Raw genomic sequence first — 16,847 nt, forward strand, 5'->3', positions numbered from 1 at the left:
TTAAGATGCAACATGCACATCTAATATGAAACAATTTATCATTTAAGCATGATCTTAATTAAGATTTTAAAATATTTATTGCAGAATCATTATTGTTGGCATTATCAAAGTATTTAAAATACTTGCATCAATAGCTGGGCAACTATGTGGCCATTCAAGCCTAGTAAAACTTAAAAGTCTTTTAGTCAAAAGCCAATTCTCATCAATGAAATGACTGGTAACACAAATATAACTATTATTAAATTTGGATGTCCAAACATCCGAAGTAATTGCAACTTTAGAATTAAGGTTTACTAACAAAGAAATTAAATTTTGTTTATATGAATAAAAAATTTTTAAAGCATCAGTTCTTAGAGTATTCCTAGAAACTTTTTTATATTATGGGTTTACAGAACTACGCAAATTTTCTAGCTTTGGATTTTCAGCTAATATAAATGGTTGTTCTGCATGTACAATATACTTAGCAAGTTCTTGTCTCATTTTTTCTTGTGAATATTTAAAGTACCAAAACTACTCCCCCTCCCAATCTGTGTTTGGGTTGTTTCTCTCACTTCATATTCTTTTTCATGTGCGAGCAGATGTCTGCTCAAATGACCCATACCACCTTGCTACAATAACTAAATCCCTTCCTACATTTTTGGTAAACGGTCATTTTTCCCTTCTCCTGAATATCCTCTACTTTGAAAATTTTCCAAACCGAGCTACTTAGCTTAGAGGCCCTCCTTTTTCCCCTAGTATCAGTACCGGGGGTGAGTGTTCTACTTCCATCAACATCAATCGCACCAGTGCTAACACTATCATGATGCGATTGAATATCATCAATGGTGAACATGTTGGGGAATCTGTTTTCAGAAGAGCCGGCCATTTTTTTTTAATTCTAAAAAGATAAAAATCTATCTAATTTGACTTACCCGAATTGTCGGTTCAAAATCCCAACTTGATTTCAACGGTTGAAGCCTTTCAACGTCCAAGCCTCCCAAATTGAGATACTTGACTTGGTTCAGCAAGCCTTCTTCTTGTTGAAAGTCGAAACTTCAATAAAGTTGAGACTTAAGAATTGGAGAATGCAGAATCAGACAATCAGCTAATCATAATTACTCATATTGTAGAGAATTGAGAATGTATGAGTAATGAGTATGAGAGAGGGAGAGAGAAGAGATTAAGAGAATTGTTGAATTGGTGTGATGAGAATGGTGAATGATGGAGGATGATTTGACCCGACCTGTTGAGATGATGACACATGGACCTGACTCAGCATGAGCAACAGCTCAGCACCATGGCTTGACCGCGACCAAGTAATGAGCCTATAGAACAGCTCGCTACGTCATAGCTCTCTATAGGGGGAGCTTGCTATAACGCGAGCTCCAGGTCCCCCGAGTTATTGAGAAGGGAATACTCCAAGACTATTTCAGCTCGCGAGCTAGGGAAACCAGCTCGCTCTAGCACCTGAGCAGAAGAACTGCCCCAAAGACCAACCGTGACGAGGGTCACCTCGAAGTACCCCCAAGAGCTTGCTACAAAGTAGCTAGCGGCAAGGATAGCTCGCTACGAAGTTACTTGCGAATGAGTGATGCGACGCTCTCAGGAAGCTTCCATCTGACAAGACTGTACCGGTTAGACTGCACTACGTCTCTCGACTGGCGGTGCAATCCTTGTCCTTTCTACAGTCTGCACCCATGTCTCTCGACAGATGGAGGCATGCCTGCCCCTTTGGGACATGTCACTCAGCCAAGCAGATAGTACACTATAACGATCACCTGCGTAGATCCGGTAGGTAACGGTTGCGACAGGAGCCTAGTGGCGGTTATGCCTGATTTGACAAGAATGCCCCTATAGAAGCCTTTTAGGCGAAGGGGAGAGATACATTCACTCACTCTGAACTTGGATTATCTTACTTACTCACGAGTTGACCTCGCGAGCACAGTGATCTAGCGCAACCTACACTCTTAGCTCTTTATACTCTTTCCTTCCTCCCCAACGTTCTAACTTAAGCTTCAGAGTATTCCCGTCGAGAAAATTCCCGAGAATCCTTCCCCTTCGTCTTCTCAGGTGCCGTCTATTTCCAACAAGGAGCCATTCAGCAACTAGCTAGGAGTGCCCGGGTCGTGCTGCATCATTTGGCACCGTCTGTGGGAATCACTTCTAAAAGCCTTCCTCCAAGCTTTTACAGCTCCTTCCAAAAACTTAGCATTCTTCATGGCTTCTTCCAGCAATGCCGGACGTGGCAACAGGTAGAACGCTTCTAGGGAGCAACCCTAGCTTCCTACTGTCTGCAATGGACAATTTATCGTCCCCTTCTCCACGGACGGAGTTCCTAGTCTGAATGTGCCTCTTACAGTGGCACCCGTCATTGCTCCGCTCCCTTCTACAGTAGGAGCAACCTTTGTTGAACCTTCGGTTGTGCCCCCAACGGCCAACCCGAACCAACTGGAGGACTTGGTGCAATGCATGCAGACCATGCAGGCTCAAATGCAATAGTTTCAACAATTCCAACTCTACCAACAACAAGTGCTACACCAGGTTTCCCAACACCAGTACCAGCAGCAATTTCCCACTTTGCCTCAGGCTCAGCCGTCGCTTCCTCCTCGGCATCCGGCCACGAAGCAGACCAAGCCCTCCCGCCGGAGTGAGCAGCCTCGTTGGGGAGAAGCCTCCCAGGTCCAGGATCCAGCCAAGAGCCAAGCCTCTTCTCGTAGCAAGAAGGAGAGGCCGGTTACCCCCGCCTCGCAGCCTGTGGGCGGGTCAGAGGCCTCTTAGCCAACAAAGCCCGTGTCACCATAGCCTTCATAGTTTGAGCTCCCGCTCGCAGAGAATCCGTTCGAGGTCCTGGCCGCAGACTATAGACAGGGCCCTTCGGTCCAGCGTCGTCACCAGCGGTCCGAGCCTATCGAGCTCGGCGACACCAAAGCGTCAAGCACCAATGCCAAGCCAGCAAAGCAGTAGCGAAGATGCCGGCGAGCTCGCCGAAATGCTTCCAGAGCCTCTCCCGAGCTCAAAGGAAAAGAGGAGGTATGCTCAGGTGAAGTGAAAGCTACCCCCTCTTCTCGGTTTCTTCCCCGCTATCTCTAAAACTCCTTGTTGTCCCCATGCCAAGGGATTTCAAGCTTCCTCCTCTAGACAAGTATGATGGGTCTTTCGATCCAAATGACCATGTGGATGCCTTCCAGTCCCAGATACACCTGGCACGAACCAGCGAGTCCTGCATGTGCATGGCCTTTTCCACTACCTTCAAAGGAGTGGTCCGCACCTGGTACCGAAACCTCGCGCCCGGCTCGATAAGAAGTTGGGCGCAGTTCGTGCAAGTTTTCACCTCCCACTTCGTCACCAACAAGAGGTGCCGACGAACTCAGGAGAGCCTCCTTGGCATAGTGCAAAAGGAAGGAAAGTCCATCCAGAGCTACATCAAGCGGTTCAATGACGCTTGTTTGCAGATACCTAACCTGGATCCCGTAGTTCGCCTCACAGCAGCCAAGCGAGGTATCACCCATAAGGAGTTCAAGTGGCACATAGTTGTCAACCAACCCAAAACCGTAACCGAGTTCCTTAAGCTCGTGGATTGGTTCTTTGGAACTGAGGAGGAGATCAACCAGAAGGGTGAGCAGGTCCCAGAAAAAAGAAAGAGGGAGCCGAAGTCCCCGTCTCAAGGCGACAGCAGGAAGAAAAAGGACATAGCTCGGGGGGTAAGGCCAGTCCAGCCCTCCCGAGCTCTAGCAGCAGAAAGGGACTACACGCTCCTCAACACAAAACAGGCTGAAATTCTCATGGCGATCAAGGACGCTTTGTACGTGAAGTGGCCACCTCGACTGAAGGCCGATCCTAGCACCCGGAATAAAAATTTGTATTGTAGCTTTCATAAAGATCACGGTCATAGTATCGAAAGTTGTAGAAACCTCCGCGATGAGATAGAAGAACTCATCTGTTGCGGGTATTTACAAAATTTTGTACAAAGTAATAATAATAAAGCAGGTCGACAAGGGGAGCAAGGTAGAGACGCCCCCGAGTCCAGCAGGCAAGCAGAGCAACCGCAGAAGCAGCCCCCCGAGAAGAGACCAGTTCGAGGGATCATCCATGTTATAGCCGGAGGTTCAATCATAGCGGGCTGCACCTCAGCAGCAGCTCACGCGTCAGCTCGCGAGACCGGTAGAGAAAGGCAGAACCCTCCGAAACGGCCAAGGACAGAAGACCCCATCTTCTTCACAGAGAACGATGCACATGGGGTCCACTACCCCCATGATGATGCGCTCGTCATAAAGGTGAAGATCAATGACTTCAAAGTCAAGTGAGTCCTCGTCGATTCAGGCAGCTCGGCAGACATCCTCTTCAAAGCGGCCTTCGACAAACTCCAGCTTCGGGAGAGCGACCTAAAGCCCGCGAACACTCCCCTGGTGGGCTTCAGCGGAGAGGAAGTTTGGCCCCTAGGAAGGGTGACAGTACCTATGGAAGTCGACACCTGGCCTAGCATTGTGAGGTTCAACCATGACTTCTTGGTGGTCGCAACCCCCTCCCCGTACAACACCATAGTGGGTCGGGCCGATTACCCATGCTTTACGGGCTATGGTGTCCACCTACTACTTGGCCATGAAGTTCCCCATGGACTTTGGCATTGGGGTAGCGTGAGGTGACCAACTTGAGTCTTGCAAATGCTATGTTGTCGCCCTCAAGGGAAAAGCCAAGATGGCTGACGACCTCGAGCTGGAGCGAGGAGCGAGCTATGCCTATGGAGGAGACCATCTCTATCCCAGCCTCGGCAGAGGACCCTGCCCGAACGCTTCAGATCAGTGCTTCCATCGAGGAGCCCCTGCGATCTGAACTGGTACGCTTTCTACTTAAGAATTTAGATGTTTTTGCTTGGTCCGCAGCAGAAATGCCCGGCATAGACTCTAGCATCATAACTCATAAGCTTAATACTGATCCTATAGTTAGGCCCGTTAGACAGAAGAAATGCAACCTAGCCCCAGAGCGGTGGAGGGCAGTCGACAAGGAGGTCGGGAAGCTCCTTGCAGCTGATTTTATCAGGGAAGTCCATTACCTGAGTTGGGTGGCCAACCCCATTCTGGTGAAAAAGGCTAACGGTAAATGGTGCAGTGCGTCGACTACACCGACCTGAACTGAACTTGCCCAAAGGACTGCTTCCCACTCCCCAGGATTGACCACCTAGTGGACGCGACCTCGGGGCATGAGTTGCTGAGCTTTCTAGATGCCTACTCGGGCTACAATCAAATCAGGATGGACCTAGCCGATGAAGAGAAAACTGCCTTCATAGCCGAGCTCGGCCTGTACTGTTACAAGGTCATGCCCTTCGGATTAAAAAATGTTGGGGCAACCTTCCAAAGACTTGTAAATAAACTGTTTGAGCCATTGATTGGCCAAAAGGTGGAATGTTATGTAGACGACATGGTCGTCAAAACCCAGCTTTCTTGCGACTTAATACAAGATTTGGACTTAGTTTTTGAAATTCTGCGTAAATTCAATATGAAGTTGAACCCGAATAAGTGTGTCTTTGGAGTCACCTCGGGTAAATTCCTAGGGTACATTGTGAATCGGCGCGGCATTGAGGCCAACCCGGACAAAATAAAGGCCATCTTAGACATGCAACCACCTCGAAAAATGAAGGATGTACAGAGGCTGAATGGCCAAATAGCCGCCCTGAGCTGCTTCATGTCCAAGTCGGCAGATCGCTGCCTACCTTTCTTTAAAGCAATTAAAAGCAAAGGGTTTGAATGGACCCAAGACTGTCAGCTCGCATTTGACGAGCTCAAAAAGTACCTCGCTAGTATACCAGTCTTAACCCGGCCCGAGGAGGGCGATGTTTTAGACTTGTATCTCTTGGCAAGTGATGAAGTGGTCAGTTTGGTACTAATAAAAGAAGTAGATCGGGTCCAGCGACCTATCTACTATGATAGTAAAGTACTGTAGGGAGCAGAGACAAGATACCCGGAGATAGAAAAATTGGCCTACGCACTGGTTATCGCAGCCCGAAAGCTCCGCTCATACTTCCAAGCTCACATTGTTATCATCCTCACCAACAAACCTCTAAGGCAAGTCTTACTCAAGCCCGAGGTCTCCGGTCGACTGACGAAGTGGTCCGTTGAGCTCAGCGAGTATGATCTCCAATATATGCCGTGGACTACTATTAAAGCCCAAGCCTTAACAGATTTCGTTGCAGAATGCACTTTCAGCTCCAAAGTCCCCAGGCCGGTTGAGTACGAGGCCCCCAGTTCGGGCAATCCCGAAGCTCCCAGGTCGGTTGAGTTCGAGCACCATGAGGTTGCAGCCAGTGCGGCATCTCACCTAGTTAGGTCAAGCGCGAACTGGGATGAGGAGCCCTGGATCCTTCACATAGATGGCTCCTCGAACTAGCAGGGCAGCGGAGCCGGAATAGTCCTGCACGGCCCAAGTGGCACAAAGTTGGAGTACGCACTGCGCTTCGAGTTTGTGGCATCCAACAATGAAGCGGAGTACGAAGCATTGATTGCCGGGCTAGCTCTAGCCAAAGAAATGAAAGCCAGGCACATCATCATCTGTAGTGACTCCCAGCTCGTGGTCAATCAGGTCACAGGAGAATATGAAGCTCGCGAACCGACTATGATTGCCAACATAGCCAAAGTACAGGAGGCCCTGCTCAACTTCCAGTCATACTTCATCAGGCAAATCCCAAGGTCGGAGAACGCTGAGGCCAACAGCCTGTCCCGGTTAGCCAGCACTAGTGATAACACCATGAGGACCATGTACATAGAGGACCTGCCTCAGCCTAGCATTCTCAGGGGGTAGAGGAGGTCGCTCTCGTCGTTCAAGTAGAGCCGAGTTGAATCGACCCGCTCACGAGCTTCCTGCTACACGGGACCCTCCCTGCGGACCGCAATGCTGCCAGAAGGGTAGAGTGTCAAGCGGCCAAATACGTCATAATAAACGAACGGCTGTACCGAAGATCCTACACTCTCCCCTACCTGTGCTGCTTGCGACCTACCGAAGCCGAGCTCGTACTCCGCAACACTCATGAGGGCCTGTGCGGTGGACACTTGGGGGGCAGGGCCCTCACCCGAAAAGCACTACGACAGGTATACTACTAGCCAACAATGAAAGCAGACGCCATTGAGCTCGTCAGAAAGTGTAACAAGTGCCAAAGACATGCCAATATTCACCATCAACCCGCTGCCGATCTCAAGTATCTCACCAGCCTGTGGCCTTTCGCGTAATGGGGCATCGATATACTTGGACCATTTCCACGAGCGACAGGCCAGAGGAAGTTCTTAGTGGTAATAGTGGATTATTTCACCAAGTGGGTAGAAGTCGAACCTCTTGTAACGATCACAGCCCGAAACGTCCAAAACTTCTTTTGGAAGAACATAGTATGCCGCTTCAGGTTACCTCGGATGTAAATTTCTGACAACGACAAGCGGTTCGAGGACATTAAATTCCAGAACTGGTGCCAAGACATGGGGATCCAACAGAACTTCACTTCGATCGCACATCTCGGGGAAGAAACATACGAGCTCAAAACCCTTGAAGGGAAACAAGTACCTCGGGCATGGAATATTGTCAACTTAAGGCAATATTACCTATAGCTACTGAGTAGACCATGAGTCACTCCCAGAGCCTAAGGGCCAAAATGTTGAGCTAACACGACCTCGATGCAATAAGACCCAGTCGCCTCTATGGCACGGGCGAACTACTGAGTAGATCATGAGTCACTCCCAGAGCCTAAGGGCAAAAAATGATGAGCTAACATGACCTCGGCGCAATAAGACCTAGTCGCCTCTGTGGCATGGGCAAACTACTGAGTAGACCATGAGTCACTCCGAGAGCCTAAGGGCCAAAATGCCGAGCTAACACGACCTCGGCGCAACAAGACCCAGTCGCCTCCATAGCATGGGCAAACTTCAAAGGTAGACTATAAGTCACCCCCTTAGCCTAAGGGCTAAAATACTGAGCTAACTGAGACCTCGACATCAAGAAAGACTTAGCCACTTCAGTGGTGAAGGCAAAGTATGAAATATCAGAGGCGTAAGCAGCTCGGGTTTAAACCAATGAAGCATAGCTCATCTCAGTACGTTGGTTGAACTAAGGAATAACCAACGAACGCATAGTTCAGGCACACATGGTAATCACTTCACGGTACAACATAGTTTGGGATAACAACTACCGAAAAATCATACTTCTGGCATGTAGCTCTGAAATCTCAAGTGATGAGATCACTTTAGCAAAAACAAAGGGAGCACACCATACTTAGAAGAAAAAAGGAAGGAATTTCATTACCATTTCAAAAAAAAAAAAAACCGAGCTAAACAGCTCAAGAAAGTTTAACAGAAGGTAAAAAGGGCACAACCACCCAACAAGATCTTTTCAAGACCGGGTTTATGGCACCCGGGAGCCACCAGAAATCAGAGCAGAAAATCAACGCCACCAGCCTCAGGGGCCCACCTCCTCCACCTCGTCATCGTCCTCCGGGGAGTCAGGCTCTTCCTCCTTCGCCTGGTCCGCCGTCTCGGGAGACAGGCCCTTCATGGTAATGTCGTTGAGGTTGAACCCAGAAAATTTCTTTCGAACCAACCAGCGGCAGAGTTTGAATCCGGAGTGCTACGAGCTCGAGCCATACTCCACTTGGAGGTCGTGATACTCATGGGAGTCCTTGAAGTCCCAGACTGCCTTCTCTCACTCGGCCTCCACCATGTTGTCGAAGTTCTGAGTTCGGTCCAGAAGAGTGGACTCCAAGTCTCGAACCTGTTGGCGAAGGAGCTCCCTCTCCGCTGCTACCCTCGACGACTCCTCCCTGTAGCGTGCGCTCTCTTCAGAAAGCCTGGCAATCTGTGCCTCCTGGTCTTGGACGAGCAGCTCCTGGGACTCGCTCCCCTTGCGAGTGTGAAGGAGATCGCCCTGAGTCCGGTTGAGCTCGCCCTAGAGCTTCTGAACGATGACCCTCTGGTTGCGAGCATCGCCGGAGTGGACGTGCGTCTGGAGGGACATGGCGTGGATGGCGGTGTTCACCTGCCAACAAGAGACTGAAGTCAGAAGATAGCAAAAGGAAGCGAAAGACGAGAAGAAGAGAAGGACCACTTACCACCATACAATGAGAGGCGGCGAGCGCGGCAAGATCCCCAAGCTCCATTGCCCCCCACTTATCGACCTCCTCATTGCAAATCGCCCTTCGGCTCTTCCGTCGACCCACAACGAAATCATTCACACCCTCCCAGTTCCCCACTAGGAACTGTGGGTAGGGAAACGACTGAGAAGGACTAGGAGGGATCATCCCTTGTTGCGGGAGCTCACCCTCCTCGAGGCTGGCCCCGCCAGCACCTCCTTCAGATGGAGGCGACGGAACTTCGGGCGGCGGAGAGGTGAAGTCTGGCTCAGTAGACCCGAACTCGGTACCCCCAGAGGTGGGGGTTCGGTCAGGGCGCAGCGTCTTCACTTTGCGCTTCTGGTTGCTCGAGAGGAGGCGGCGCGAGTCAACACCAGACATGATGGCTGCCGAAAAAGAAATGACAAGATATCAGTTTGGTAAAGAACAAAGTATATGTATATACACAATATTACTACAAGGCACTACGCGACCTAAAAAGACAACCTACCCAGACTCAGGCCGGCCTGTACAAGCTTCTCCTCGATCAAGTAGTTCGAACAGAGGAAGCCTACCGATGCCCAGGACAGCATCGTTTTTCGAGTTTTGGGGTCCAGCTTGGCCCCGGGGTCCTGGATGGCGCCCCTCCAAGAAGTTGGGAAGGGCCACCCCTTGGGGTTACGGACCACAAAATAATCCCGCTTCCAGGCGGGAATCTTATTTGGTAGCTCGTACAAGAGCTTATAGCCGCGGCGGGGAGAGAGGTAGTAAAAACGCCTCTCTGGTGGAACCCTGGGAGTGGAATTTTTTATACAAAAAATAGAGGCAAAAATGTCAAGGTTCAAGGGGAGACAGTACTCATAACATAAAGATATAGTCCCAAACATGTTTCGAATAGCGTTGGGATGAAGCTGATCGATGGTGACATTAAAATGGTTTAGCACCTCCACTATTAAGGGGTGTAGGGGAAGACGCAGGCTAACCTCGAGTTGTTCCTGGTAGATGACTATCTCATCGGGACCATGCTCTCAAGGAAAGTTACTAGTGGGGAGACTGTAGACAAGGTCCCTAGGAAGGTGAAAATAGCGGATTAGAGAACTGAGCCTCTCCGCCGTCATAGAAAAAGGACCGAAGGTGTCAGGCTCCCTGCCCCGGAAAGTAGATGCCACATCACCGGAGGTCTCCTGAGCCTCCAGGACCTGCTCCCAAGCTCCCCCCAAGCTCGAGGGAGCCTCATCGTCCTGGTTACTAGACCTGTTCATGGGCCGGGTGGCCCGACGGGCTGGCCCGGCCCCCGGACGGGCTTGAACAGGCTTTTTGGTCCACGGGCTTAACCTCGGGCCGAGCTCGGGCTTTGCCAAAATAGCCCAGCCCGAGCCCGACCCGGCCCAACCTATAGTTAAACCTAAGTAAAAACCCTATGTGATGTCCATTTGAATAAATTTTTTGATTTAAGAAGGTTGTTGATTCACTTGTAGGCCCATTGTTCATTTAAATAGGGGAAAAAAACATCTGAATTAAAATAGATAATGTCCATTTGAATAGGAAAAAATTCAAATTTCTTTTATTAGGTCGGGCTTCGGGCTCGGGCTCGGGCTTCAGGCTTTTTATCAGGGCCGGGCTCAAGCCCAAGTTGTAGGCCCGTTGGTCGGGTTGGGCTCGGGCTCGGGCCTAACATTTTTCTGTTAATAAAGAGTAAAAGCCTGGCGTGGCCCGGCCCATGAATAGGTCTACTGGTTACCGCCCCGGTAGTAGGTATGGTATGGGTACAGACATGATTGAGAGTGATTGGGACTCACTGAAAGAGACGAAACGAAGTAAACTGAGGAAATCGGGTAGACTAGATGGATGCATGACCTCAGAATCCGAAGGCGGCAATATGGCATGAAAGGAAATGAGGCCCAGGGGGTCCTCCTATTTATAGTCCCTGTGCCTTCGAATCAATGGCCCAGATCAAGGAAGATCTAACGGTTCACAGTCGAGCTGACCGCACGCCTTCTGAAATCGAAATGTGACTGGCTGCACGTATCCCATGATTGAGGTAATGACAGCTGCACAACATCGGGAGTTAAGAGCCGCTTCAACGCGTTTTTCTGTATTTGAAAAGTCAGAAAATCCCCTGATTCCCGCGCATGCATTTAATATGAGCAGTCAATCAGGTTTGAATTTCGGTCAAATCAATCCGTCACACTTCATGAACTCCTCGCACTAAGGCTACACTCTTAGCTCGAGAAGTGGGGGCAATTGATGGAGGATGATTTGACCCGACCTGCTGAGATGATGACACATGGACCTGACTCAGCACGAGTAATAGCTCAGCACCATAGCTTGACCGCGACCAAGTAACGAGCCTGTAGAACAGCTCGCTACGTCATAGCTCTCTATAGGGGGAGCTCGCTACAACGCGAGCTCCAGGTTCCCCGAGCTATTGAGAAGGGAATACTCCAAGACTATTTTAGCTCGCGAGCTAGGGAAACCAACTCGCTCCAGCACCTGAGCAGAAGAATTGCCCCAAAGACCAACCTTGATGAGGGTCACCTCGAAGTACCCCCAAGAGCTTGCTACAAAGTAGATCCTGGCAAGGATAGCTCGCTACGAAGTAACTTGCGAACGAGTGATGTGACGCTCTCAGGAAGCTTCCATCTGACAAGACCGTACCGGTCAAACTGCACTACGTCTCTCAACTGGCGGCGCAGTCCTTGTCCTTTCTACAGTCTGCACCCACGTCTCTCGACAAATGGAGGCATGCCAGCCCCTTTGGGACGTGTCACTCAACCAAGCAGATGGTACACTATAACGATCACCTGCATAGATCTGGTAGCTAACGGCTGCGACAGGAGCCCAGTGGCGGTTATGCCTGATTTGACAAGAACGCCCCTATAAAAGCCTTTTAGGCGAAGGGGAGAGATACATTCACTCACTCTGAACTTGGATTATCTTACTTACTCACGAGTTGACCTCGCGAGCACAGTGATCTAGCGCGACCTACACTCTTAGCTGTTTATACTCTTTCCTTCCTCCCCAGCGTTCTAACTTAAGCTTCGGAGTATTCCCGTCGGGCAAATCCCCTGGAATCCTTCCTCTTCGTCTTCTTAGGTGTCGTCTGTTACCAACAAGGAGCCAGTCAGCAGCTAGCAAGGAGTGCTCGGATCGTGCCGCATCAGTGGAGGATAGGGCTATTTATAGGAATTGAACACAATTCAATTGCCCAAAATACTCAAAAAACTAGTTGTTATTTTGTTGTTGGGAGGGGTATTTTGGTCATTATAAAGTTATTTATAACTTTACCCAAAAAGCCCCCCTAAACTAGTTGTTATATAGCTGTTAGGGGGCATTTGTGTCATTTTTTCAACCCCCCATAAGCAAAATACATAAATACCCCCTAATATGGTTGTTTATAGCTGTTGGGGGGTATTTCTGTAAAACCCTCCCCCCCAAAAAGCTAAAACTAGCCTAGCCGTTGGGCCCCTCTGGGGGGGGGGGGGGCAACAGCTATATTCTAGGCGGGTCGAGCGTGGCCCACTATGAGCCCGCGGACGGTTTGTATCGTGTCGTACCGGCTTGTGGGCCTCAAACACCAGGCTGAACATGGCGCTGACATCTGTGTCGGGCCTGGCACGGCTCGTGGGCCTTCATGTTGTGTCTGGCCATGTCGGGCCATAGGTGGCCCGGCCCGATTTACTCCTCTAACTAGAGTGCCCATTGAGACGTGACCCCAACTTTCTTGAATAGAAGATGCAAGAATTTGTGACTGTTCATTTTTTGTTAACATTTGGATCGTTGATAAAGAAAATTAGATGACACTCAAAGGGCATTTGTGCCTTTTCAATTACCACTTAACGGGCTGGTTAACGATAAGTTCTAGATTGGCAAGTTTTGAAAGTTTGGGTATTGAACTGCCACATTTTAAAATTCAGAGACCAAAGTGGCATTGGGGATTTCCCTTTAGGCTGTGTTTGGTTTGAAGGAAAAAATAGGGAAATGAAGGGAAAGGTAGGGAAACCTTTACAAAACTTGTATATGTTTCCCTACCTTTTACTTCAAACCAAACATAACCTTAATATTTTTTTTTAAGAAGGCATATTTAGATTCCCATATTTAAGATCATAGAAGTGAAAAGCACAAAAAAATCCAAATTTATTCTTGATGGAAAGGCAAATAATAGATTCTCTACAGTTTTTATCCACCCCACAAAACAAAATGAATGAGACAATGTAACGCGTTTGCCAACTGCGCCACCCAATACCATTAGCTAATCATCCATTCATCACTATTAAAGGAGATTCAAAGTTAATCATTGAAAGCATCAATCCAGTCGTATGGCAATTACATGCCCTAGAAGGCTAGAACATAGGAAATGTTATTCAAGATATCTTTGGTCACGAGGCCAAGTTAGGCCTTTCTTGAGATGCTTCTCTTAACAACTGTGATTTGAGATCTTTGGAGCTGCTCCATCCATCCTTCGCATGTTAAATTCATGGAGAGATGTTTTTAATGCGTCTGCATCTGCTACCCACTATTTATTCCCACATCTATTCCCAATGCTTAGCTGTTATATATATGAGAATAAGTAGTGGGTAGCAGATTCGAGCCCGTTTTTAATATGTGGGTGGATGCTATTATGTCAGGGTGTTTTTTGGGGAGGAGATCCCTATGGGTTTAGTGGTCAAAGGTGTAGTAATCAACCGAATTTCAGTTTTCAGTCGTGAAAGAGTTCATGGCCTCTTTTCAAAGCATTAATCCATTCAGTTCAGCCACTTTTTGTCAACAAACGGATCCCTAACTCCCTAAGTAAAATATAAAGAAAAGAATCGGAATTTGGATTAGATGCATCAATGTATTAGGATGTTTACACGTGGCTTAGGGACGTCAATGGACAACTAGGTTCACGTGACACCAATGCCTCTTTGCTCCTTCTTCCCCCACTATCTTTTCTATCAAATCCAGCACTATCTCATTGGAAGAAGAGAATCCCCCCTGTGGGCTTGTGGAGGTTGGGGCCCCCACTCCCCACCCATTGCATTCTTGATTTTGGGCCGTTCTAACAACCTTGTATAAGTCCATAATTGAAGAATGATAACTTAAGAGGCATGATGCACTTTTAAGAACTGATGCCTGAATCTGTCCACGTGTCATTGCCACCTCAACATCTCCACGTCCACATCATCGACAGTGCTCATTATTCATTTCGGGTCCCATCCATTATTATTTTACGGGTAAAGAGAGGCGAGAGGGAGAGAGAGTATTATTGGCGCACAGCTGAGTAAATTGCTTACTCACCCTGTAGGAGGGTATTTGTTGTTGTGCAATGTGGGGATCGTGATTAATTTATCGGTTAACCAATAAATCCTTACTAAATACCAGCAAACGAACGTGGCCTAAGAAAATACCTAATAATCAGATATAAAATTAATAAAAAAGAGTAATAAACTATTAATTACATCACAAACCAAACCAAATCAAACCCATATTTTATTGCTGAACCAAACTATCAAGGTGCACAAAAACAGCAGACCAAACAGTACTCAACTCAAACCCTGTGTTGTTTATTTCACAGTACGTAATATAGGAGAGAGATACCACCCGCAAAAGAGAAAGACTAGTAAACGAAACAAAGGACAAACACATATGAAAGATGAGACCAGCATGAGCGATCTAAATAAGCATAGTAATAAGATGGTGGATGGAGTTGGAGACACAACAAAACATACACATAACCAAACGCAAGGGCAGCGCACAAAGCAGGTCCAATCGACGACGGGTGACATTACATAACATCTCTAACTTCGAATCTGTTACGATTCTTGACAACAATGTCATACATGTGCATCGACCTGAATCTGCTGAAATCCCTGGGGAGAGAAATGAGGTGAATCGTGGATGGCTTGTGGAACTGGAACAGGTCTGGGTCATCGTAATACCTCTCCCATCCCAGCTCCAACAGCTTCTGCTCAAGAACTGCATAAGACGTCATTACCTCGTTAGTTGGCGTGTGAACCAAAACCTTGCGCCTGGTGGTCGACGCTTGTCGACTACTTCCGTCCAGAGACTCCACCGCCAGGTTTTCAACCAGGCGAACCACACCGTTCTTGAACACCCACACACCAGACATCTCGATATCGTCGAGACGATGAGAGAATTAATGAAACACCAAGTGTTTGTGTTTTGGTTTCTGGGACGTGGGAAAGGAGTAGACCTCAGTGGGGTTTATATAATGCTGTGTTCATGTGTTGGGCTAATGGAGTAGCCCTTGATGTTTGATATCACCGGGGCGTTTTCGCATGACGTACGTAGCATCGACGCCAGGGCGTTCTGGCCCATTTGACGAATTAGGAATCCCCTCAGATAATGAAAACATATATAATCGATGTTTGAGAAAACTGAGAAGCAAATTCAGTGCGGATCTCTTGCCCATGAGAATCCTGTCCACGTCTACCCACAACACACTACCCCCGCCTGAATTGGGAACATCTCCCCTTGTATAATATTATGTAAAGAATGAGATATTTTTCATGTGTGACTGCAATTAATGTGGGCAGGTTCTCGTGGGCAGGAGATCCCGACTCAAGCAAATTGATATAAATTGAAATCCCACAACCCAATTTTGCATTTTACTAAAACACCCCTTATTTGACCTTAATGTCTATTTTAATAAATTTAATAAAAAAAAATGCTATTTTTTGCCGTTGGCAAGGCACCAACAATCACTTTATTTGGATATATTTGGTTAGTTTTATTTTCTATACAAACAAGTGTTAAAGGTGCTTTTGTTGGAATAAATAACCATGAGCTCATGCCTTTTAACATTTTTCACTCAATTTGGGTGTGATCATGTTATTATTCAGATGGTAAAATAAATAGTCTTTAATCAAAAGGTAATTAAATAAATAAATTGCAAAGTATAAAAATATTTTAATAAAATAAAACTATAAGATTGGTTTAAATAAATCCATAAAAAACTATAGAGGATATGTTTAAGTAAATGATCGATACTAATTATTTTTACTCATGATTTTTACGTTTTTATTGAACAAAATTCCAGACCAATGTTGCCATACGAAATCCGCTCGACTATGAAATAGAAAAGATATGATATCAGAAAAACAACTATCAATAAATTCAAATTATAAAAGTGATAGCAAATAAAGTATTATTTATCAAAACTTTTTTCATATTATATCTTTTCCGCATTAGATTTTCCCAACATTGACGGTCCGGGGATTGAATTTGAGTGGTCAAAATTCTTACGGTATCATACATTCATACCTTCCTCACATCACAATAAATGAGTAGGACCCGTAAAATGAATTCGGGTTTCTATGGTTTTTCTTCGGCTGCTCCACGGAAGAACGAAGGGATGGGTCGTACCTTGACACTAACCCTTTTCACTATTAATATTCTTTCTCTCCCTTTTCCTCTCATTTTGAAGCGAAGAGATATTTTTTCTTTTTCTTTCCAAGTTCACGTCAAATGCAAATTCACGTGCAATTTCACGTGAATTGACACAGGAAGCAGATCGTATGGGTCCATCATGTTGGTGGTCGCCTTCCCAAAAAGGAGGTGCTTGGCAATCGGCAGAGATATGAAATCCGTTTTATATTGTTATTATATGTACGAGAAAATATGAAAGATTTAATAATTTTTTTATTATTAATTAATATTAAATTAATAATCAAAATTTATTGTTAATTAACTTAAAGTATTCAAAGTTATTGTTAATATCTAAAATTTTAATAATTGTATTTTTCATTTAATGTTGATGTATAGAAAATAATTATTACTAAATTAA

The 16,847-nt window shown here is 46.8% G+C and overlaps 1 protein-coding gene across 1 annotated transcript; it reads right to left on the bottom strand.

Moving 5' to 3' along the window:
- Nucleotides 1–14,495: 14,495 nt before the first annotated feature.
- On the bottom strand, nucleotides 14,496–15,362 carry LOC104606119 (flowering-promoting factor 1-like protein 1). Its single transcript, XM_010271179.2, has one exon. It carries the CDS (start codon nucleotides 15,168–15,170, stop codon nucleotides 14,826–14,828), a length of 345 nt encoding a protein of 114 aa, XP_010269481.1. The 5' UTR covers nucleotides 15,171–15,362; the 3' UTR covers nucleotides 14,496–14,825.
- Between the last annotated feature and the right edge of the window lie 1,485 nt (nucleotides 15,363–16,847).

The sequence above is a fragment of the Nelumbo nucifera genome, chromosome 4, assembly GCF_055504915.1.
Source record: "Nelumbo nucifera cultivar China Antique chromosome 4, China Antique-T2T, whole genome shotgun sequence".
In the NCBI taxonomy this organism is placed as follows: domain Eukaryota; kingdom Viridiplantae; phylum Streptophyta; class Magnoliopsida; order Proteales; family Nelumbonaceae; genus Nelumbo; species Nelumbo nucifera.

Coding starts and splice junctions, on each gene's coding strand:
- LOC104606119 (XM_010271179.2), bottom strand. CDS start 15,170: ATGTCTGGTGTGTGGGTGTTCAAGAACGGTGTGGTTCGCCTGGTTGAA.